At 37.9% G+C, this 26,357-nt stretch overlaps 1 protein-coding gene across 3 annotated transcripts in view; it reads right to left on the bottom strand.

Annotated features, from left to right (window-relative positions):
* The window catches only part of rassf5 (Ras association domain family member 5), a 125,844-nt gene that overhangs the window by 56,387 nt on the left and 43,100 nt on the right, over positions 1-26,357 (bottom strand). The window contains exon 1 of one of the 3 annotated variants that reach the window (XM_072563679.1): positions 18,632-18,772. The exons of 1 other annotated variant lie outside the window; for it this stretch is intronic. Coding sequence is in view for 1 of the 2 variants with exons in the window: in XM_072563678.1 (XP_072419779.1) it covers positions 18,252-18,350 (99 nt within the window). In the remaining variant the exon portion in view is untranslated. Of the gene's footprint in view, positions 1-18,251; positions 18,773-26,357 lie in introns of those variants that run through there. One more of the 3 variants, XM_072563678.1, reaches the window with a different exon arrangement.

Below are 26,357 nucleotides of genomic sequence, written 5' to 3' on the forward strand. Positions count from 1 at the left end.
TATTAAATTTGAGAGGGTGCAGAAAAGATTTACAAGGATGGTGGCGAAACCAGAGGATTTGTGTTATAGGGAAAGGCTGAACAGACTGACTCTTTTCTCCAGAGCATCTGAGGCTGAGGGATAACTTTAAGGGTTTACAAAATCGTGAGGGGCACAGATAGGTTGAGTAGCCAAAGTCTTTTTCCTAGGGTGGGAGAGTCCAAATCTAGAGGGCATAGGTTTAAGGTGAGAGGTGAAAGATTTAAAAGGGACCTCAGAGGCAATGTTTTCACGCAGAGGTGAATGTATGGAGTGAACTGCCTAAGGAAGTGGAGAAGGCTGGTACAATTACAACATTTAAAAGGCACCTGGATGGGTATATGAAACAGAAGGGTTTGGAAGGATATGGGCCAAATTCTGGCAAACGGTACGAGGGCTGAAAAATGTGACGCTGAAAAGCGCATCAGGTCAGGCAGTACGAAGGAGCAGGAGAGTCGATGTTTCAGGCATAAGCAATGACATTCCTGATGAAGGGCTTGTGCCCAAAACATCGATCCTCTTGCTGGAAAAGCACAGCAAGACAGACAGCATCAGAAGAGCAGAAAAGGATGCCATTCCTGAAGGGCTTATGCCTGAAATGTTGACTCTCCTGCTCCTCATACTGCCTGACTTGCTGTACTTTTCCAGCACCACAATTTTTGACTAACTGTCCAGCATCTGCTGAGAATCCTCACTTTCTCCCAAATGGGACTAGGTCGGACTGGGATGCGTGGTTGGCACAGGTGCGATGGACTGAAGGAGAACATTGGATTAAATCTGTAAATATTCTAAATCATAAGAGCTGAATAGTTAAGCAGCTATTCTGTATCTTGGAGATATATGAAATAAAATGCTGCAGATGCTGGAAATCTGAAATAAATCAGAAAAAGGCAATGAGAATAGTCAGGTGCTGCTAAATTCAAATTCAAATTTAAAATCACACAACACAACACCAGATTATAGTCCAACAGATTTTATTTGGAAGTTCAAGCTTTCAAAGCGCTGCTCCTTCGTCAGGTAGCTAGTGGGGCAGGATCATAGGACATAGAATTTATAGTAAAAAGATCAAAGTGTCATACAACTGATGTGATGTATTGAACAAACCTAGATTGCTGTTAATTCTTTAATCATTTAGAATGGGGTTGCAGGTTTTGATTAATTAATATGTAAAACACTGAGTATAACCTGGTGTTATGTAATTTTTAACTTTCTCCACCCCAGTCCAACACTGGCATCTCCACTTCACAAATTCAAATCCATCGGGTAGAAGATAGATCTGTATCCTTTCTAAATAATTTCAACTCATTCAGATTGGAACTCTTATTCCAGACAGTATTGAGCAAGTTCACCCATCATACAGAACTTATTTCACATATATTATCTTAAATTTAAAATTCTTACATTGATGCTTAAATTCCTCAATGACCTAGTCTCTTGCTATCTCTTTCTTCTGCATAGTGCCTATAGTTATTTTTTGACACTAGAAAAAAATACTATGAATACTTGGTCGATGAATCCATTAAATCCAAGTAACAAATACATGAACAAAAATACATTTTAATATCTTATCATAACAATTTCAATATGGCTTCAAAGATACAAACTCTATTGTGCTGTGTGAAGGTCCGTAACAAGTGGCATGTTGTCAAAGCAAATAAGTTAAACTTTCAAGAATAAAGTATTTTATTCATGATAATCAATTTAGCATATACTGTTAACAGCTGTGGAATTGGTGAATAAAACTCACCAATTTACTACATAGATCAAACAACATAATGCAATATTATTAGTACCTGACAAAGTTTATGTTGTGTGCCTTATTCTAATCCTGTCTCACTGAAGTTCAAAAGAAATAGTAGTAAACTTGACATTGCATTATGTTCCATGAGGTGTTTAGCCCAAGCAGACTTTTTTTGGAGTTTAATAGAGACACAGCTCTAAAGTTATACTGCAGCTTTTACAAAGATGCAAAGTTGATGACATAATCATATTAGAACAATCACTTTTGCAGCTACAGTTGGATCAAGCCACACAAGTTGGATCATTAATAGACTATGTTCTTGAATACAGGACTATGGGGAACCAAAGGAGTGGGATTAATTGGGTACCTCTTTCAAAGCAGCAGCACAAGTTCAACAAAGTATATTCCCCCCCCCTTCAGTGCTGTAAAATTCTAATATCTGCAATAACATACCTCAAAACGTCACAGGAACAGTTTAGAAAGAGGAAGTCAAATTAGCAAAGATGTTCTGTGCAAGTGCTAGCTGTACTCATTTCAGTCATTTCCTATTCACTATGAGTTGACGAAATGAAAAGGAGGAATCTACTCAATTTTACAGAAATACTTTGAAAATAAAACTGTTCTTCCTTCATTGTAATCAATAACTTTCTTCTCCAAAATAGTTTGAAAGATTAGAAGAACAGACAAATAACTCATTTTCTAAACTGAATCACTATATAGTACTCCTGTTGATGCAAGAACTAAATTTGGCATTTTATTATTTTTGGAAACTGTACAGCTGTTTAGGGCAGCCAGCAACTGTTCTCCAAGTTTACAAATTCTAACGTTCCAGAAAACAGCTCTCCCATGCTCAGTCTTTGAAACCTCGTTGAAATTGTGAAAACACTTTTCAATACTTCTAAAAGAAGCTTGGTGTGTATTCAGAGTTCAGAACATGAAGGATTGATCTAATTTGAAGGGTTTAAAAGCAATGATTGAACTCAAACTAGATGCAAAACAAGCCATTTCCTATTGTGGAAACTCCAGAGCAAAGAGAAGCAATCTTAAATTTAGAGCAAGGTTCTTCATCTTAAAAAAAAGTGCTGAGAATATGAAACTTGTTACCATAAAGAATGGGTGAAGTGAATAGCATAGATGTATTAGATGTAAGGGAAACCAGGCACATTTTTGAAGAACAAAGAAAGAAAGAGATAGTTCCCAGATTTAGATGAGAAAAAAAAAAGAGGAGAAACTCGGAAGCAGCTCAAAAAGAAACAATGGATTGATTGGGCTGAAAGGATACATGGCATAGAAATCAGCCAAAGTAAATTAATGCAAATTTTGTGGCATGTTACAAAAAAATACTGAATTGACAAAGTGGAAGAAAACACTGCAACCTGAGATAAAGTGACTCCATATACAGTGTCACCTTGTATAACTAATGTCATAACTAATTTTCTGATTGTTCTCAATCAAACCCACTCTACAATTACCAACAAGCCAAACTATCAACTCTGGTTCAAAGAAGAGGGAAGAAGGGCATGCCAGGAGCATAAAAATAAAGTACCAACCCGGTGAAGCTAGAAAACAAGACTTTTTGGGTGTCAAAAAGCATAAGCAACAACTGATAGCCAAAGCCAAGTGATTCTACAAATGATGAATCAGCTCTAAGCTCTTCAGTCCTGCCACATGTAGTTGTGAATTGTGATGGGTAATTAAAACAATTCACTGGAGGAGGAGGAGGAGGAGGATCTGCAAATATTAATGACGGGGGAACCCAATTGTGCAAAAGACAAAATTGAAGCGTTTGAATCCATCTTCAGCCAGAAATGCCATGCAGAAGATCCAGCTTGGCCACATTCAGAATTCCACACTATCACAGATGTCAATCTTCCGCCATTCAAATCACTTGAAGTAACATCAAGGAACAGCTGAAGGCTTTAGATAATGCAAGGTTATGGGTCCTGACAATATTCTGCCCATAGTACCAAAAATTTGTGTTCCAAAACTTGCTGTGTCCCTAGACAAGCTGTTCAAGTATGGCTACAATGGTATGTACCAGGTAAAGTGGAAAATTGCTCATATATGTTCTGGACATAAAAAGCAGCACGAATGCATCTTCCAAACCCACTACCATTACCATCTAGAAGGAAAAGGAAACCACATACATGGGAACGCAGTCACCTAAATGAGCTCCTCCAAGTCACTCAACATTTTAACTTGGAACTAGATTATCACTCAGTCAAAATCCTGCAACTCCCTCTTTCAAGCACTGTGGGTGATTTAAGCAGGCAGCTGACCAACTCCTTTTCAAGGGTAATCCGAGCTGTGTAGTAACCACTGGCCAATGAAAGCAACAGTTTCCAAATGAATAAAACAAAATATACCACTTTATGCTGTACAAATTAATAGCAAATATAGGACAGAAGGTTTTGCTGCAAGCCATCAAGAATGTGTGAATAAACTTAGCTACGAGAGCTTTTTTAAGTCATATTTTCTCAAAAGCAAATAGAAATGGGCAGCATTTTCTTTTTAAATTCTAAACCTATTATAAATAAAATAGATAACTGGTCACATTAATAACTGGATAAAGCATTTAAATTAATGATATTGTGACCAGTGGGATAAGAGTGGCATACAATCTATTCTCAGTCATTAAAATTATTGACCAAGACTTCAAAATGTTTTACCCCAAAAAGTGTCCCCTCAAGAGGGGAATGTCAAATACATTAACAAGCCATTTTTCAATTACTTGCAACAATCATTGTATGACGTTTCTCAGGGAAACAATGCCAGATTCAGTTGCAAGCTGTGGATCCCCATCCACTAGAAACTAGTTCTGTAGTTCTGAAACAATACTAACTCATTCCAAACAGGATCCCAACAGTGAACAGAAGACATTTTCATCTTATTTGAACTCAGTTTCTAGAAGTAAAAGGTTATTATCTAATCTATTGTACAGAAATGTGGATATAAGAGTGACATTTCCGCCTCTGGGCAATCTAGAACAAGAGGTCATGCCTTTAAAGTAATGGGTAGCAGTTTTCAAACAGAGATGAAAAGAATTATGTCTCTCAAGAGTCAGGAATCTGTGGAATTCACTACCCCAGAGTGGAGTTGGTGCCAGGACATTCAATAAATTTATGAAGGAGATAGGGTGTTTTTTAGGGGTGAGTTGAAGAGTTATTGAGAGTAACCAGAAAATGGAGTTGAGGCTGAAATTAGATCAACCATGAATGACAGAGCAGGCTCGAGGGGCTGATTGCCTACTCCTATTCTTAGTTTTATGTTGTTAAGTCTTCAATTAAATCACCATAAAATTGGAATACCTTGTCTACAACAACATTGTTTGGGCATAGGCCAATCTGCAGTTAAACAAGTGAAGAAGCATCGTTCCACATCAGTTAAATTTTTGTTTACCTTGCTTCCTAATGATTAAGTATAATCTCAGAGCACAACAGATGAAGATTGATAATTTAAAATATATGTTGAACGTTGACTGAAATCTGGTAATATGCTGATTGCAATAGGCAGCAAAATGAAAACTGTTGAAAGCTTGAAATGCAAGCTTCAATGGTGGCTCCCCAGACCCCAAAATTTAAACAAATTGGCTGGGTATCAGTTTGTACACTCTCCAGTATCATCCTGTATAAATTTCAGACTGTATGGCATTTTGTCTAAAAAGAATTTAAAAGAAAGCAATGTAAGCTACATTTGAAATAGGGACAACCGCAAACAGTCTGGGGACTCACAGTAAGTCAGGCAGACAGTTGCACAGAGATTAGTCAGGGGTCTAGTACATCAGTTGGGGCTATCATTCCAAGTTGGGAGTTGGGGAATTCACTCTCTGAAGGTCAAGGTGGGTTATCAGTTGGGAAGATATGGCAAGATTGGAAAAAACTTAGTGTCTCAACATCAAAGAAAATAAATTCAGATTGAAGAAAAGTTTGAATAATCAGATAAGAATCTTGACACTTGCTCCTCCTGGCCTCCATTTTGATCAGTCTCCAACCCCTTAGAGAATGCTTGCTAGGCAGCGATGATCTGCACCATCCACGTACAGAGGTTGGAACTGGCAAAGCAACAATCTCACACAGTGATGACACATTTTTAACTCAGAATATAGGAGAAAGTGAGGATTACAGATGCTGGAGATCAAAGTCAAAAAGTGTGGTACTGAAAAAGCACAGCAGATTAGGCAGCATCCGAGGAACAAGAGAGTTGACATTTCAGGCATAAGGAATGAGCGCTTCATCACTTCCTGATGAAGGGCTTGTGCTCGAAACATCGATTCTTCTCGGATGCTGCCTGACCTGCTGTAGCGCCACACTTTTTGACTCACTTAGAATATAGTTAGTTAATCACAAGAATTCTGCACTATGGAGCACACTGACACCTTTTATTGTAATGCTGCTGATAGGCTGCTTAGGATGCAGGGACAGGTACCCACTGTGTGCAGCAGAGCAGAATGCATGCTGGGGCTTTTCACTTGCTTTCTTAGTACTTACTCATTCGGTGCCTACTGGGATGCGCACAGCATTTCTGTCTGGTAGTTTTGCATTTTTCTACCTCATGCTGAACTGAAAGGCTCACAGCACATCTGCCTTGCCTTTTAGCACAGACACAAAGCCAGACAGCTCGTCACCACTGTCAGCAGTGATCAGTCAAGAGAGGGTGGATATGTTGCTGCAGCACTGTCCCACATACAATAAACTCCAGCAACCTTTCACAGCTGTTTGTGCTGCAGCAAAATGGCCATGTCTCAAAGTCTAAGAATGTGTAGTCCTTGGTTAAAACAAGGAGAACTGTCATCAGCCAAGAGATATCAAAACAGTAAGTCAAGGGTAACATCCAGTCTCAATCCAGGGGCTTTGATACAGACAGTCAGTCATTGGGGTGATTGTAATCTGGGTCAGGGGTTTCATATCGTGTCCAGAGAGTGTGCTGCATGAGTCTTTCAGTCCAGCGCCAACAGTCTGGGGACTCTCAGTAAGATAGGCAGACAGTACCACAAATTAGTCAGGGGCCTGGTAACTCAGTTGGGGCTATCATTCCAAGTTGGGAATTGGGGAATTCACTCTCTGAAGGTCAAGGAGGTTATTAGGGGCCACCACTGTGAAAAGGAGGTTTGGGAAGTAAATGGTGGGGTTTGAAGACATTATGCTGAAATGCAGAAGGGCCAGTGATTGTGATGGGGAACATTGTCAATGAGCCATCACCCACCTTTTGGGAATCAGTCACAACCACCCTGCTTCAATAGGACATAGTGCATAAAGATGGTAGCATGGCTATATGACAAATCCAGAGCTCAGGGCGTAATGTTAGGAGATGAAGACTTAAATGGAACAGTTGAGTGGAAATATGTGGAAGTTCAGTACTGATGATGTGCAAGGAAGAAGGAAACATGAAAGTTTGGAATGTCCTCTGGGATTACTAAACTGAGCTTGTGACATACGGTAAGGAGTGACTTGTGTACATTTCATTCTTATCTGAAATCGCAAATATACAATGGAAATGGAAAAAGACTGCTACCATTCCAGGAGTGGGTGGTGCAAGTGCTTTTTTCTGTCAGCACAGAGGCTCCCTTGTGAGCGATGCGAGGCTCTTCAAAAGCGCTCTTGCATTTATCAGTCACTTCCACAGTATAGGTTCAAACGTCCTTGATCACAGAGTCAGAAATCACACAACACCGGGTAATAGTCCAACAGGTTTATTTGAAAACGCAGGCTTTTGGAGCCTCCACTCCTTCCTCAGGCAGCTAGGGAGAGAGATTACATCAGGCTCAGAATTTATAAGTAAAAGATCAAAGGGTCATACAACTTATGCAAATGCACTGAACAAACCTAGATGGCTATTTAGTCTTTAATCAGTTAGAATGGAAGTACAGGTTTTGATTGATTAATACGTAAATCCCAAAATTTCTTTCAAGTCACTGCCCCAAGATAACTTCAGGTTTTTATTAGAATAAAGGCTATCTCAGGTCAGGCAATGGACTTTAGGTGTGGGCTTGAAAGAAATTCTGGGATTTAAGTATTAATCAGTCAAAATATGCACCTCCAATCTAACTGATTAAAGACTTAACAACCATGTAGAATTGTTCAATACATTTCCATAAGTTGTATGATCCTTTGATCTTTTATGGATAAAGTCTGTGTCCGATGTATCCTCTCTCACTAGCTGCCTTAGGAAGGAGCGAGAGCTCCAAAAGCTTAGATTTTCAAGTAAACCTGCTGGACTATAACTTGGTGTTGTGTGATTTTTGACTTTGTCAACCCCAGTCCAACACCAGCTTCTCCACATCTTGATCAGAGTCATACATGTGAACTGTGTACTATGATCAACTACGTGGGATACAAATCCTGGTCACAAGCAATCTTGACCATGTCACTAATCAAAACAGATTGATTTGTCATCTCTGTGAAACAGAAGTAATCACCTAAGAAGTGTCACTTTGTGGGTCACAATTCACAGTATCATTAGTTGCATAACTGCATGGAGCAAATCTTTTCTCACCTTGAACTGCAAATATTCAGTAACATACTGTTCTGTGCAATACTGCCTTTTTTGGATCATGTGGGTATGTGATGGGTGGCAAGGTTTCATCTATTCTACTATACTGTATGGGTGCAGCATGTGTACATGTGTTGTATACATCAGAATCAGGCCCACTATGTCAGAAGTGACAGAGTCATGGAGATGTATAGCAAGGAAACAGACCCTTCAGTTGAACTTGTTCATGCTGACCAGATTCCTAAATAAATTTAGTCCCATTTGGCAGCATTTAGTTCATATCCTTTGAAACCCTTCCTATTCATATACCCATCCAAATGCCTTTTAAATGTTGTAAAGTGGCAGCTCATTCCATACACACACTGCCTTCTGCACGAGAAAGTTGCCTTGGGTCACTTTTAAATCTTTCCCCTCACATTTTAAATCTCTGCGCTCCAGTTTTGGACTCCCCCACACCAGGGAAAAGAACTTATCTATTTACCCTCATGATTTTATAAACCTCTATAAGCTTTAGAGAAATCAGCCCCAGCCTATACCGCTTCTCCCTCCAACCCTGGCAACATCCATGTAAATCTTTTCTGAACCCTTTCAAGTTTCACAACATCCTTCTTATAGCAGGGAGACCAGAATTGCATGCAGTATTTCAAAAGTGGCCTCACCAATATCCTGTACAGGCATTCCATTGCACTCCTTCTGGAGGTCCTCCATGTCCCACTGCCTTGAGGATTGTAAGCGGAGAGTTGTGTATGAAATGAATGCTAATGCCTCAATTATGGGGGACCTGTTCGGTTTACAATATTGTCCACAGTTTCATTGGAACCTTGACCAAATCACCTCCAAGGCACTTACTATCCTGGCTTAGAAATATATCACTGTGGCTGGGTCAAAGGCCTGGCATTCCTTCCTTCATAGTATTGTGGGTCAACCTACAGAACATGGACTGCAGTGGTTCAGGAAAGCAGCTCACCAACACCTTCTCAAGGGCAATAAATGTTGCCATAACCGGCGACACCCATGTCAATGGATTCAGCTATAGCAGGGATTCTTGTCACCATGGCTGTTGCACAATAAAGATGCAGAAAAATTGAATGGGAGCAAATATGTCAGCAAGCCCAGGACCAGCAGCAACTTCCAGTGGCTGCCCAAACAACCTCCACCTGAAATTTCTACATCTAAAGGCACTCTCTAGGAGGAGGAAGCCCAGAGTCCATTGTTCTCTATACCATTTTCTCAGCATGGGAAAGGTGCAATGCTGCCACAGACTGAGGATGTCCCAGGACATCACCACAAAACTATGTTACTGGCTGAAGCAGGAGCTGTGCCTTAAGGGGTAGGTGGTCATCCTATCCCTGTGGCTGTCAAAGGGACAGATGGCTAATTTTTAGAACAACAATACTTCCAAGGATGTACTGGGGACCTGATTGGGATCTCTCAATCCTCAATAATAGCAAGGTTGTTACAGATAGTTTGCGCTCCGTCACACCATTTCATCTCATTTCCTAGTGACAAGGTCAGTGCTCCATCCTGAGGAGTGGGTTTTGCCACCTTTAGTGCAGGGCATTTTAAACTGTACACACTTCATGTTGAGTGCATCAAATCATAATTTGGCTGAATTAATCAGCAGAAAAAGATTTCCATTCCATGAATGTACATCTCATCTTTGATGTGGTACCACATGTTAGAAGTCTGCACCTGGTATGTCTGTATTCTTGAGAGCTCTTCCTGCTTCAATTCAAGGAAAGGATGCCTTTCAAGGAAGGTTATTGGGACACCAGAGCTATCCGCTACAACACTGGCTGAAGACACCATCATGCACACCCAAGACTGAGGCCAAGCGTAAATATAATGCAGGAAAAGAACAGCAGGTCAGGCAGCATCCGAGGAGCAGGAAAATCAATTACAGCACTACTCTAATCTTGACTCTAATTTCCAGCATCTGCAGTACCCACTTCCGCCTAAATATAATGCAACCCAATTCCCCACCTGGGCTATGACAATAGGCCTCCTGCAGATGAGGTTCTGATGCTTGGATTGGCCTGTGAAACCATGCAGATGGTCCTGGCAGAGTGTGTCACATAATCCTAGCACAAATGAATTGGGCAAAAAGGCAATGCAATAGGTGCTGAAAGGCTATCATCTAGAAACAAAGAGGACATGGATAGAAGAAATATCATCTTCAGCATTGCAGAGCAGCACAACAAGGCAAGACAGGGTTTAATTGATAACAGTTTTGAACAGATGTGAACTAGGTGCAGTGATCATTCATTCACTGCTAACCTGAGGTTCCTTGAAAGGCAAACAGCCCCCGTTTGTTCCCAGAAGCAAATACAGCATTTTTGTTTGTTTTTCACCTTATTCAATGAAAGTTCATGTTTTCAACATACAAAGTTCCACATCAATAACTACAAGATGCTTTGCTAAGATGGGTAATACAGAGTGCTACAGCAGGGGTTCTCATCACCATAGTTGCTACACAACAAAGGCGCAGAAAAATTGAGGGGGAGCAAACATGTCAGCAAGCCCAGCATGGCTAAGGACAAGAAGTCTGTGTAGTTTGATTCTTGCAATTGCAGTTACTATGACAATCAGACTGTAATTGATGTAACGTAGCAATACATCTACAAATGAGCTTCTATCTTTTTGCAAGGTTTGTGAAGGTTTGTAGCTCAGGTGGAGGTTTAGGGTGTAGGTTTGCTCGCTGAGCTGTAGGTTTGATATCCAGACGTTTCATTACCTGGCTAGGTAACATCAGTGGCGACCTGCAAGTGAAGCGAAGCTGTTGTCTCCTACTTTCTATTTATATGTAACATATCAATAGAAAGCAGGAGACAACAGCTTCGCTTCACTTGGAGGTCGCCACTGATGATGTTACCTAGCCAGGTAATGAAACGTCTGGATATCAAACCTACAGCTCTGCAAGCAAACCTACACCTTAGAGCTTCTATCTTGAAAGAAGAGTCACCCGTGCCACCCAAGCACCCTTAAAAGCTTTCCTTTACTGTTTTCATACAACTATATGAAGAGCTATTTGTGGTTTCAGCAAATGACTGGGTGAACAGCTGGACTTTAAGTGTGCACCTGTAGCCAAATTCCAGGATGGTCCCAGCAGTGGAGAATACTTCCGCTGCTGGTGATCCCATGATAGTGCCAGCACAGTGCCATGGAGGAATGATGCATACATGATAAGGTCAGCAGTAGAGAATTGAGACAGTTAGCTACTTATAGTTCACAGGGAGAAATAATCCATGTAATTTCCCAAAATTGACAATGCCAATTTTTGGCAAAATTCAGCCAATGATTCCAACTTTTTTTGTCATCATCATAATTGCTTTAAGTACAGTTAAGCTAATTAGAAATGAAGAATTTCTTTTGCCGATTAAGACGATACTCAACCTGTTAATTGTTATATTCTATTAAAATAGTGACAGAAAGGCAAAGAAATTTATATATAAGAAGGGGACAATAACTGCAAAGTTAGGAGACTGGACAAGATTGATTATCTCAAAACAGTTTATGTCAAACAGCTAAAAGATACTGCTTGAAATAATCCAACTTCCGGTCGTACTCAACTGAACATTGTGGTAGAATTGTTGTTTCAGTAACTGTTATATGAACTTCAGTCACTGAAATAGTTGCTGTGGTACCATACATCAACTAGCACCAGTATATCATTGAAATAATCTGAAAACCCAAGAATAATACAACCACAAAATATTGTATTAAATATTGTTGCACCACCATGAAGTACGTGTTTTATAGCTCATTCGAAACTTATGTGCAGTCCACCACATGAACTAACGAATGCAGGAAAATAACTGCCATTCCAGATCATGAAGATGAAACTATTTTGTATTCTATTAAAAATGAACTGATTTACTTTAGGAGATCAAGTGGCAGTGTTTCTTTTGATTTTACATTTGCAGGTTTGGCATGTTTGTCTTGGCATTATTCACTACATTTCCTAAAAAAATGAATGTGAAACTTGCGATTGAGATATTTATTTTGGTTATATTAAACAATAATCACAATCCCTGAATGATATGTAGCAACATCATGAAGGACAATGAAATCAGTTTATTCCATATTAATTTTCTATAATCTGACTGTTTACAGTATTTCACAAATTCAAAAGATTACTGCTCACCCAATGGCACTCTGTTTTATAAATGAAACAGATGAAATTAAATCTATCATAAAGCCATGAAGTAATCTGTGCATATTAAATTATTCCTGACTACTGCATGCAAACCTGAACTATTACTTCAGTGATTGAAGAACAGCTTTATTATAGATGAATATAACTTTTATGAACAAAAGGTATTAATCAATATTCTACCCTCATTGACTTCTTGAAGGCATATTAATAAGCCTACATGAAATTTTCAGCATACATTTTTCAAAATATTAATTTTGTTTGAACTACAATAATTTAAAAAAATCATGGATTCTCACTTTGAACTTGCATTCTTTTTGCAGATTATGGATATTTTATGCTGTGTAAAGAGAATTCCACAAGCAATAAAAATGTTAATTAGCCTTGCTAATGCTTCTGTCACTAAATGAATCCTTGTAATATGACCTTTATGGCTGCCTTTCATTTTGCATTCAAACAGATAAGAGTAACATTTTCTAACATTCAAAGAGTATTTGCAATTTCGAAATGAAATGGTGCTCTAACAACAGAATATTATGGCACTCTTGAAGAATATGCACTGAGATGCAAAAGCCTCCCTGCACTAAATTACCCAAGTTATAATACTCATATCAATTGTTAAATCAGGTATTTTAAACTCACTTATGATTAGTAAAAGATGATTGAAGCAGTATTTGCAGATAAAATAATTACAGAAAGACGTACCTTCTATATCATTGGTCTATTGTGCATGCTTTATACCAACTTATTTATTTTAAATCAGTTTCATTCTACTTTGGCTGCTGTAAAAGATACAGCCACACATGTGTGGATGCAAGGCCAACTCAATGTTCAAAATTTCTGTTTAAAGAGGAAACCTTCAAGCAAAGATAAATTCATTTTGCATACAGATGATGCATAATATAGAGAGGAGGGCATGGTCTGATAGCTTTCAAGCAGGAGCAGTCAGAGTCAACAAAAAAACCTCACCACCGATATAGGAGGATGGATGCCTACATTGTTGAAACTGATACGATTGAAACAAAAAATGCAATTTTCTCATTGCTTGACTTGTAAAAATGACCTGCCGCAGTCACCTCAGAGCGTAAACCTGGAAACACAGCTTCCAAAATACTTTATGAAACAAAACTGCTGGCATAAGTGTGTGTACGATTTCACTTGATTAAGAAACCTTTGATTAGTAATGATTACAGAATAAGCTCTGGTGATGGGCACAAAAATAATTTCTACATCTGATTTAAGCATTGCTCTGATAATTTAATGGCTGTTTTTGACGAGACAAAATGACAGGATGTTGTGACAGGCATCTTCCAATGAACAATGATAAAAATGGATATCACAAATTGAAAGTTCACTTTATATTCAGAGAACTGGCCAAAGTATTATCTGAATCAGTTGAAAGTTAAAAAGCAGAATGAATAGCATGCAAAAATCTAATGCTGAAGAAATACTAAATGTTCATGCCCACACAACTTTTAAAATATAAATGAAAAAGATTTCTCAGTCCAGTAAACCTATTCCTTGTCTTGCGATCCCAAACAAAACTAGCAAATTATGCTCTCAGTTATAAGAATATTGGGCAAACTGGATTAATGTTATAATCTAGTTTGAGAGTTGCAATCTTTTAAATATAATGATTGAGGTGTAACCTTATGGAGGTTTATAAGATCAGGAGAAACATGGATAGGGTGAATAGCAAGCATCTTTTCCCAAGGGTCGAGGAGTTCAAAACTAGGGGTGTATTTTTGAGGTGAAAGGAAAAAGATTTAAAAAAGGACCTAACAGGCAACCTTTTTACACAGACAGTATGTGGAATGAACTGCCAGAGAAAAGTGGCAAATGCAGATACAGTTGCAACATTTAAAAGACATTTGGATAAGTTCATGAATTGGAGGGATATGGGTCAAATGTAGGCAAGTAGGACTAGTTTAGTTGGGAACATGGTTGGCATGAACTGGTTGGACCAAAGAGTCTGTTTCCATGCTGAATGACTCTAATGTGTGGAAGAATCAAGCACAAAAGCCTTGACTGACGTAAAAAGGTTGAGTATCACGGGTACTAACACTCTGGTGCCTGACTCTATATGCGTCAGTACTAAAATTTTAAACTGTTCATGTGTAAATAAAGAGTGACCGGTGACTGGCTACTGGCCTCTACAGAGTTATTTCAAAGGAGTGAAGGTTCATAGCTCCTTGAAAGTGGAGTCGCAGTTAGATAGGATAGTGAAGGCGGCGTTTGGTATGCTTGCCTTTATTAGTCAGAGTATAGAGTACATGTTGCGGCTGGACAGGACATTGTTGGAGTATATCGCGTGCAATTCTGGTCTCTTCCTATTGGAAAAGGTGCTGTGAAACTTGAAAGCGTTCAGAAAATATTTACAAGGATGTTGCCAGGGTTGGAGGATTTGAGCTATCTGGAGAGGTTGAATAGGCTAGGACTGTTTTCCTTGGAGCATCGGTGGCTTTGGGGTGACTTTATAGAGGTTTATAAAATCATGACAGACATGGATAGGATAAATAGACAAAGTTTTTTTCCTGGGGTGGGGGAGTCCAGAACGAGGGGGCACAGGTTTAGGGTGAGAGAGGAAAGACATAAAAGAGACCTAAGGGGCAATCTTTTCACACAAAGGGTGTTAAGTGTATGGAATGACCTGCCAGAGGAAGTGTTGGAGGCTAGTATAATTGCAACATTTAACAGGCATCTGGATGGGTATATGAATAGGTAGGGTTTGGAGGGATATGGACCAGATGCTGGTAGGTGGGACTAGATTGGATTAGGATAGAGCGAAGAGTCTATTTCCGTGCTATATGTCTCTATGACTCGAAGTGGTTTCCAATTCATCATTTGGAAAAAGATTAATCTTAGACAGCCCTCAAAGCTTCTCACTTGGACTGCTTCAATGATTGCTCATGGCTTTGTAGTTCAATCTTTCAAAAGAGAAGTTCCCCAGGACTCCAAGAGTGCTCCCAAAGCACCTAACTAATGGCACAGTTTTAAACTTTTATCTAAAAGCTTATTTCACTGCAGCTAAATTTCTCCAGGTTACAATCTTTTCCAATAACAATAAGCAAATAATGCTCATGGACTTCCTTAGACTCCCTGAGCTGCAAAAAACCATCAATGGCTCCCAGAGCTTCTATGCATCCCTAACCTTTTGCCATGGAAGACAATCAATATTCCTTGGGACTTCTATGCACTATTTGGAAATTTCTAACAAAAAAACCTGTGCTGCCTGAAACCTTTTATTTGCTTCAGCACTCTCTCAACTTCAAGCTGCGATACATTCCTCTCCCAGGAAACACAGCTAAACCGAAACCAGAGAATCTTAAGCTCCACCCATCTTCAAGATAACTAGCCTATTAGATGCTACTCTTAACCTGGTCCTTAGGATTTGTTGAATACTTTAAGTTAGCTTTAACTGCCTCTGGACTGTCATTACTGTGATCTTTTCAGACATAATGCTTATAGATGAGTAATGCCTTCTTTCTTAAAAACATCCTACCTTTCTAACTGTTAACCTATTGCAGTCATGCTCCTTTAAGAGGTTAAGTGTAATAGGTTTCAAGATGCATCAATTGCATTGTTCCTATTTTCTACAGTTAATTCTTAAATCCTCAAACTAAAAATAATGCATAATGACACATGAACCATGAATTAGATTTCTGCAACATTTGCACAGATAATAGATATATACCTTGGGGTTTCCATGAATTCAATCTATTTGAAAATTAATTCACATTATGAAGGTTTCTCTGGTAGGCCGGCGTTTATTGCCCACTCCTAATTGCCCAGAGGATTTGGAGTCACATGTCATCCTGACTGGATCAGGATGGCAAATTTCCTTCCCTACAGGACATTAGTCAATAGGGCTATGGAAAGCACAAAAGATTCACTGACTACAAAGGACAACTTTATGACTTCAGCATGAGTAGGTGACCAATACTTAAATGTTCATTTAAAAAGGAGACTACAGAACTTTGAATAATGTAATAATGCTTCAACCTTACTTTTTAATGATTATCAGTTTGGATTCTAGTTGGTAATCTCACCACTGAAGCACGAAAGGATATGAGCTATTTATGTCTGACGATGTAGGAGTTGAAATGTCATATAGAGCATTTTAAAAAGTCTCAAATGTTCCATTCTTAGTTTGACTTTTCAGCATCATTCACATGTTAACCTTCTACGTTGAATATTCACACTAATAGCCAGTTTCAAATAAAGCTCTTTGACATGATATAAAGCACATTAGAAATGCAGCCCCAAGATTATTGCTGGGAAGGAAACATAGAAAAGCAAAGCAAAAGAAAGGTCATATTTTTCAAATGGGAAAAATTATATCATCCATATTGCAAGTGTTTATCTAGATGCTCACATTAGTATCTGTTTTTGTACAAAATCAGAGTTTACAAAAAATAGGACACAAGAGATTGCAAGCCGTAATCTGCTGTTCATCTTGACACTATTACTCAGTAGATCTCTAGTTAAAGTAGTAGTGGAATCATTATTACTTTTACAAACACTTTAGGTTGAAGATATTCAACACATTTACTTTGCTCGAGAAAGAACCATGGAAAATTAAACCAGTCTCAATACAGTTGTAGGTAATTTTCCTGTGTTTAACATCATCCAGTGGTTTTTTTTTAAAAAAAAACTTTAAGGCGCCTTCATCAATAGTTTAGTGAAGCTAATAAACTGCACTTAATTTCAAGAATTCTACATTTCTTTTCCAGAAAAATGGCAACATTAGATTTGATGGTGGATATTGAACATTTTTACAATCAAATATGCAAAGAGTGGCCTGTTAAAAGGCTGAAGTATTTATCCAAAAAACAATATGAAGTTTATTATGCTAGTATGAGCAGTATTGAATGCAATCAGTATTTGAAATCAAATTGCTAAATCTTTAAAAAGTTTCTTAAAGTTTTAATTAATCTCCAAATATGTTTTCAAACAAAAAAAATCAAACATGGCTCAGTGACCACAATCTCGCCTCAAAGTAAGAATATTCCACTCAAGAGACTCAAGCAAAGAAGTATAGGCTGATACTCTAGTGCAGCAAGAAGCCATATTGCACTATCAGAGACGGTAGTCTTCAAATACAGCAGAGACCCAATCTGCTGTTCCAGGAGGACAAAGAAAATTCGATTTTGAAGAATGGGGGAATCTTGCAGAGTCCTGGCCAATATATTTACTACTTAAATCATGCAAAAATAGAATTAGTTGGTCATTATTACATTTCTTGGATCTTGTACTGTTTAAAATTAGCTGCTGCATTTCCTACTCGACAATATTCTCTACATTTCAAAAACTACACCTTAAATTACAGACTTAAAGTGAATTTGGGACACCTGTAGATCACGAACGCCACTACCAAACAAGGTTTTTCTTAATTTTTAATCGATAATTTGAAAAGCAAATTATTTCTTAGTATATTCATTTGCTCACATCTTGCTTCAGGTTTATTAAAAATTGAATTGTACCTGCTGCCCAGTGTTATGATAAAAATACTTCAAATGATTTGAAAGCATATGTGGAATAAATTCTTATAAGCAGACTGATTGCCGACTGGATGCAACAGCATCAATCTGAATTCCAAAAATCTGCAATTTTCACCATCCAATTTTGTAAAATGTTGATTAAAGCAGAACAATTTCTGATCCAGGTGAAGTTAGTTACTGTCAAACAGTTGTGGTTGCTAGCTTTCTTTCAACATTAGTAACAATTTTGTGTATTATATAATTAAATTGGTTGCTATAACTGCAAAAATCTTTTGAGGCAAAGGATGGAATTCTTACCAACTTCAAAGTCAATACAGCATTTAATTTCATTGTATATTAAAAATGTTACCTTTTCTAAATGCTTGTTCTGAGGTTTCCTAAAGAATGAAGTCTTAGCGGTAAAGAAATAGTCTAAATCTTCATCTAGGCTGCAATATCCACTGCTCATACTGGTATTCCACGTCACCCAATGACTTAATTTGGTGTTCAAAAATCATTAGAATATCCTGGAGGACTTAGTGTGCTATTTAACAGATCCGACAGCTTTAAACACAGGACCACTGTACTGCGATTTCCCAATGCAGACAGGAGTTGCCTTGCGTGAGGCAGGAAAAGGGCATCATACACCACACATGCAAGAGTCTTCGCTATTCCTGGATCAGCTGCAGCTGTTTGCTTTTACTTCAGTTGTTGTTAATGTTTAACAACGTAATCCTCTATGCACTTTACCTCTTCGCTTCTGTCACCAAATTTCTTATTTACACATGGGCTGTGTATCTATCTTCCACTGCCATATAGAAAGTCACTGCTGGCAGCCGGTTTAACATGGTGTAGTTGACAGTCTAGCTCTGGAGCTGTTGGCTGCTGTGCTGCACACCATCTGTGGCTAATCAGCTATCTGCATGCATACACAAGCTGAGTGAGGTCAGCTCCTTCCTGCCTTCTACTTCTATGTGTTTCAACAAAGCAAAGCCACTTCCTCCTGCAAGATTTTAAATACAAAATTCAAATATACGTGTTGATTTATTACAGCCATTTTAAGTATTATGAAATTCTCAAGAAAATGCAAATGGTATTGTATTTGTCAGCAGCCATCACCTTTTTAATGGCTAAACATTTAAATACTCAGTTTTAATTCTATTCCACATTATAACAATCAATAATTTATTTCATTATTTCAATTCAATGTATATTTTTAATTCCTAGTACACTTAAATACCCAAATCCATTGTGTCCCATCATTTTACACATAATGTAATTGATTTTTCATTGCAGAATGTGAATACAAGCTTGTAACCCTTTTAACAGGTTTGGTTAATAGGATTAAAAGTCTTGCAAAATCTCCACACATGACACAATGTATGTTGCATCACTGACAGGAACACTGGATGTTTTAAGTTAATAAAAGTACACTGCATCTTTACAATGTAAATACAATCTGCATTTAACTGAGTAGCATTCAAAATGTAATAAAACGATACCACAAAATTTTTCTTTTTCCAAAATTCCTTAATGTAGTAGCCTTTTCAGAATATTTCCTTTGTATCTCCCAATGTAAAGTTCAACCAAAGCAATCAAAATGAAAAACTGTCAAAAGAAGGTACTTTCGGGGTAACTGAAAATGATTTTGTCAGCAAATCCTGTTATAGTTATTCCCTCTGAAATACCTGAAGTACTCAAACTGAGAATGAATTCAATCATCAAAGTTAAAATCTAGATTAGTCTTGAGCTGAGCAGGTTGGGGATGCTGCATCACCTATTCGTGTTCTTAAGTTACATTCTTAACTTTTAGGGTCATAGCTCCATTAAATTCCATTTTAGCAATTGCTTTTTAATACATTTTTTTTAAGCTGAACCAGAACAAATACAATGAAATTTATAGGGCATCTTTCATGTTGTCAGGAATTGCCAAGCACTTTACATCTAATTAAATACATTTGAAGAGCAGTCACTTTTGTCCTGGCCTTAGTTTCTCTGAGGGATAAGTGTTCATCAGGAGACCACAGAACTCCTTATTTCACCGGTCAACTTAGATAATCATCTCACCCTCAAGGATGCAGCAATTCCTCAATACTGCACTGAAATATCAGCAGAGATATGACCAAATCTCTTTTGTTTAAATGACCAAATCTTTAGTCCCTGACATGAACCCATAGCATCTTCCTTCGAAATCAAAGTCAAGTGTGACACGGAGCCAAAGGCTAGCAGTACATAATCAGCGATCTGAATATTATATTAATCTTTGGCTCAAGGAGTTCAGATCTCACATCCGAACTATCATAACCATTTTTGAATCAGAGTTCGTATGGAGTTATCTGCCAGATGCTATAATTAGGCTGAAACTTTTGGGCAATGGAGAGGGAAGTGACCTCTGCTGGCAGGACACTTGTGGATTTTAGTTTATGATAGAGAATGCAGTTTGGTTGCTATGAATTTATGGATGATTACATAACATATATCGAGTGTTATTTAAGTAAGTGATCAAAAGGAACCCAACACCTATAATACTGTAATATTAATGTCTTGAAAAGCAGAGAGTTGGAAATGAAAGTTGGAAACAAAAGAGAGTTGGGGAAAAAAATGAAAACAACTTGGAAGCTATAGATCAATATTTGTAGGTGTGTTAGGGAGATGCGCTTTTGGTATTAATGGTTGGGGAGGGGACTTAAATACAATAATAGCATTTCCAAAACAATGTGAAACGAAATTTTGAGTTTTTTTGAAATCTTCAATATCCCAAGGCAATTCAATATACCAATGGTAAGATAGCACCACTCTGATTTCATAAATGATTCAGTATGATGTATGACTAACCTGTAAGATATTTATGGGCAGCTTGCTTCAGGAGTTCGACCAAGGTTGCAATATAATAAAAAGTTTCTATAGACTGGGATTAATCGATTAATTTAATTAATTAAAAATACACTGGGTGCAGTTAAAAACAGTTCTCAGAGCTGAAACTTTGGTTTGCAAAAATTGGACTTATGGCCTCTGATAGAACAATAGCTGCTGTTGAGCTCTAGCCAAGGCTAGCAGTTGAGAGGTCCCTGTAAAGTTCGTAATTTCTTTTACCAGAGGGCCTGGGCAAATTGCTTAATCTTATAATTCTGTCCTAAAAAAGGACCAACAGGAAGTTAGGTGCTTTTCACCTAAAAACCTTTTGATTAAAACAGTTCTTCCCTGCTCTAACAACAATCTCCAATTCCACTCCAGCCCAGGGTCTTAGCAACATTCTAACCCCAAAATGGAAAAGCACTGGTTTAGGTTTAAAAGTTCCAATTATTTGATTAGAAACATTCACAAATTAGGTGCCAACTTAGTGGAACCAGTTGGACTGCAGCAAAGCAAAAACTGATCTGGGACAAGGATGGATGAAGTCTTCATTCTCCACAGGTGCTGAATACTAAGTTTCCTTGTGTCTTTTGTTATACTGTATCTTGAGGAATTGATTGCATAATTTCTTATTAGCTTAACAAAACATATTGTCTTTTCACTGGTACATCAATGCAGTTTTGTGTTTCATCGTAAATTAAATAATTAGAATGTATTGTCAAATAGTTACAAAGTAAATTATTCAGGCTGAACAACTTGCTGTTTTCTCTGCACTGTTGTACCACGGATCCAAATATTCCAGGCAAACATTATTTGAAAGCAATCAAAAAAAAACTGATTAACTTGAGAACTGATAAAACCAACATATTCCCTGCTCATTCTAAATTGAGACAATTGCATCTATAGGAATTTTAATCAACTGAAAAGCTACACTAAATATCACTTAAATCAATGGTATAAATATGTGGTTGCAACGGATTTAATTAATAAGCACAGTAACTATGATTAACCAAACTCTCATTTCTGCTGGGGAGAGACTGTGAAAGTCCTTATTCCAACTTAAATCCCAAAAGAACAGGAAAAAAAAAAGACTGCAGAAATTTTGAAGCATTGAATGTATGCTTTGAATCCCAAGTGAACAAACTTGTGAATGGTATTTGTTCAATATTAAAGCTCAGGTGAGTCCATTGGTATGAACATGACTGTATTAACATAGCTCAAGAATCCTGTGAATTTGCCCAATAAACAGTTGAACCTAAAAACAGCAGAACCATTACAACACGACTGCTAAGAGAAGAGAATCTGACTCTCCAGGCAGTTATAAGCATGTGTAGAAGTTCTGAGCTTCAGTACATCAGCTATGGCACATACAATGGAGAACAGACAAGTTTAAGTCTTTTCATAATGGGGAGAAGCAGTCCAGTCCTATCAATTATTTTGATATGCAGCTCAGTACTGTCCACGATGTTGAAAAACAACTTAGACATCAAATTCAATAATTTGAAGAAACACAAGTATTCATAGAAGAGCCAGCCGCAAGATCAAGGCTGAAGGACAAGTTATAAATATTTCACGGATAATTATGTAAGATGCAGAAATCATGTTAACCATTGGGAAAATTTTAACTGCAAGAAACTAAATCATTTTCAGTGCAAGTGACTAGTTAGAATGAAGATTAAAAATGCCTATAAAACTAAAGAGACAATTGCCACAGAAATGTCAGATGATGCTGCTGACAAATCAAAAGAAAAGAATGGACCTGAAAGATGCTAAAAATTCAGAAAATTCAATTTACACCTTAGATTTAAAATTGCCAACTTACTCCAAGAGAAAGTTGTATCTACTCTGAAGTAGACAGCAGAACGAGTGCAAACAAAAATGTAGTGCTAGATAGACACTGGTGCTTCCTACAACATTATCAGCTTTGTGACATTCCAAAAATAAAACTCTTGAAGGTGAAGTTCAGGCTCTGTAGAATGATGTGCACCCAAAGAGGACAAATTAAATCAGACAACCCAGTACCAATGCTAGCATGAATATATCTTCAATTCCAGATATAAAACATGAGGCTAAATGAGAAAAACAAGGTGAAAGCTCAGAATGCACATCATTCCAATCAGAACCTGTTAGAGGAAAGGTCAACAACCCAAATATGTGCCATGCATGCAGAGACTAACAAAACAAAAAGAGGGACTATCTATCTAGAATAACAAACAGTTCTGCTAATGTACAAGAACAATAATGTACAAGGCTGGTAGGTTAGACAACTCAGTTAAAAATTCAAGTTTCTTTATTATGAAAAAGGGGACTAAAATTCTATCATGTACAAATGACCTTCTTGGCTTGGTGCATCATGTAACCTCTACCATAAGACATAATGTACTCATCCTACTCATATTTTACAAGATATGTTAATGAATTGGTTGACAGAAATGAACGTACAATTGCCAAGTTCACAGATGACAAACAAACAAATGGTGGGAAGGCATGTAGTGAGGAAAGTAGAGTCTACAGAAGGATATAGACAGGTTAGGTGAGGGGACAAAAACTTAACAGATGGAAGTAATTCAAAGAGGGTCCACTCATTTGATTCTGGATATGGAGAGATTTTCTTATGAGGAGAGATTGAATAGATTGGGTGAGTGCTCATTGGAGTTTAGAAGAATAAGAAGAGACTTTCTTGAAATGTACAAGATTCTTAGGGGGCTTGACAGGGTTTGTGTGTAAAGGTTACTTCTTGTGGGACAGTCTACAAACTGATAGCATAATCGCAGAGTAAGGGATCAAAATTTTGAAACAAAGAGGAGGAAAAATTGTTTCCTTCGTGCATAGTAAATCTATTAAGTTCTTTATCGCAGAAGGCTGCCAAGGCTGGGTTGTTGAGTATATGCAAAGCTGAGGTAGGCAGATTCTTAATAAACAATTGAACCAAAGCTTACGTGGATAAAATAGGAAAGCAATTTTGGGCATTCAGATCAGCTATGATCTCAATGAATGGCAGAGCAGACTCAATGGGCCAAATCGTCTACTTCTGCTCGACAGTCTCGTGGTCTTACCTGAATTAAAATCAAAATATTAAAACATTGTTTCTGAAAGATAAACACTTTACACCTTTACAATAATTAGGGACCTATAATTAGTCACACGAACAATAGAACTTCTCAATGGCTCAAACTTCTCAATTGAACAGTTGATCCATTCATACCAAAAAATTCCAAAAGGTAATCTTCATCTATCATTCAGTTGTCATCATTATTAATGCTATTTCACTTCACAGAATCTCCAATCTACAGCAAAGGGCTTGCTGGAGAGTGCAAGCAATTGTGCAAGGACATTCACCACCAGGTGGAGAGAGTGAGGGATTGCCAGCTGGAACAGGTGAACAGACCATCTCTGGAAAAGAGGGTGTCTTTTGGGGAAACAAGGCTGATGGGGTGAAGGAGCAGACAGAAAAACAGAATCTTTAGGCCAGTGTAAACCAGATGGCTCAATTCCACATAAATACTTTGTTTAACCTTAATTTCCCTTTATGATTGTAGTAAGATGATGCCAGAGGAATAAAGAGTTCCTGCCTCATGATCTTCAGACTGTGTGGACAAACCTCAAGTTACATTTCATTAGTGAGAAAGCAATAAGAATTAGCCAGTAATTTTCACTGTTATTTGCCATTCAGCTTTTTGTGCTGAAAATATGTAATTAAACGATGAGTCACAATAGTATCAGGTTCATGCTATCACCTAGCCTTATAAAGACACCATTAAAAGACACAAAATGGTTAATTGTTACTTAGGAAAATTTCTAAAGGCCCTTTGGCAAGTATGGAACCAAGTAAACTGCTTCAGGATAGGGATAAGCAGTTGGTTTATCTAAAAGTAATTATTATAAGAATAACAGAATATTGCAACATTATAAACCTCCACTTATATAAAATATACTGGTGCTCAATGCGTTTTGCATAAGTAATACAAAAGGCTGAATTTTGGCTTTGATGATTGGCAAACGAACATAGCCAATTATTGGACTGGAACTTGCCCATAGACTTCGAAGCATTTTTCCACTGATCTTTCTGCATATAGAGCCAAGATGACATGGGGCCCTCTGCCTGGGATCCAGGACCTGTGTGAACAGGGCAAGTGACTGTTTAACCAAATTGAAGACTTGTTAATGAGTCTCAACAGGGGATTGACAACTAGAATATTTAACTCAATGTTAAATCAGGTACTGGATGCAAAATAAAAAGAGGAAGAATGATGAAAATAAAGAGAAACAAAGTTTAAAAAAAGCCTAATTATTTTTTTCAAAACTGTTTAACTAAAATCTGAAAGAATGAACTTCTCACGTCACTGTAAAAATCAATTTTCTGTGCCAGTACAGTTGTTTAACAAAAACTATCTTGGTTGCAAGGATGTTGCTCTAAATAACTTCAACATACACAAAAAAAATAATGCAAGAAGAACAATTTTTCTAAAGTTTCTGCTGCTATATCTGAATTGTTTGGTTATATTGACAGAAAATGTTGGAGGAACTCAGCAAGTCTGAAAGTATCTGTGTAGTGAAACAGTTAACGTTTTGAGTCTGACGTGACTCTTCTTCAGTGAAGACAAAACAAACTCTGGTTCTCCCTCCACAGATGCTATCAGATCTGTTGAGCTTCTCCAGCATTCTATCATTTTATTACAGATTTCTAGCATCGAGTATTTTGCTTTTATGTAGGCATGTTGACTGCAGAACTCCTGCCCTAATTAGTACAGTGAATCCCAAAATGAAATTATTCCAGACATATTAACGTGTATTTTAATCTGCATAAATTAATTGCAGTGTTAGATACTGGAGCTTGGACTTATTTCCTCATTTTTCCCTTTTCCTTCTTCCCCTCTCCTGAAGATTCCACATTCATGTTGTGATCACTTCTTCAGTACTTCGTCATATACACAAGCATCATCTGCATACTGACAGTCATTGGGGTGACTTTGGTTTTGGTTTGAAGGTGGCAGAGGTTGAATAATTTCCTACAGGCTCTGTAAGTTAGCTCCACTCAGACATTTATATCCAGTGGAGATGCAAACTGATCTGCAAGGATTTTAAATAAAACTAAATCGCTGCATTTTTGCTGAAATTCTCTCATATTTAATAAGCAGGATTCTCCCCTCCCTAGGAAGTGGCAGAAAGGACAAATAATGAGATGTATTTGCACCCGGGTTAAGCACGCTTTTCCCACCACCTCAATAATCAAGTTCTGTATGGAAGGGTCCATGTGTAGGCAATCTTTATGCCCTGTGCCATTTAAAGATCTCTGGGGGAGATTCGGAACATGGATTAGGGAGAAAAACTTTTGACCTCCCTCACTCTCACTGTTGCCACCCTCCCCTACAAATTGCAAATCTTGCCCTGAACAGTCATTCTCACCAGTCACTGTCTTTGTGGCAACATAGTGTAGGACTCCATCAACTCTCTCCAGCTCCCAATGGCTGCCCAATTGGCCAGCAGCTTCAGACATGGTGGACCTCTCTTGCACAGTACTGGATAGAACGAGAAGCTCACCAGTCAGTTCATCAGTGTCCGCTGGCTTGTTCTAGTGGGCTTTCGGTAGGAGAGGGGAATTACTCACTGTTAAAAGACCCCA

Source organism: Chiloscyllium punctatum, chromosome 45, assembly GCF_047496795.1.
Source record: "Chiloscyllium punctatum isolate Juve2018m chromosome 45, sChiPun1.3, whole genome shotgun sequence".
In the NCBI taxonomy this organism is placed as follows: domain Eukaryota; kingdom Metazoa; phylum Chordata; class Chondrichthyes; order Orectolobiformes; family Hemiscylliidae; genus Chiloscyllium; species Chiloscyllium punctatum.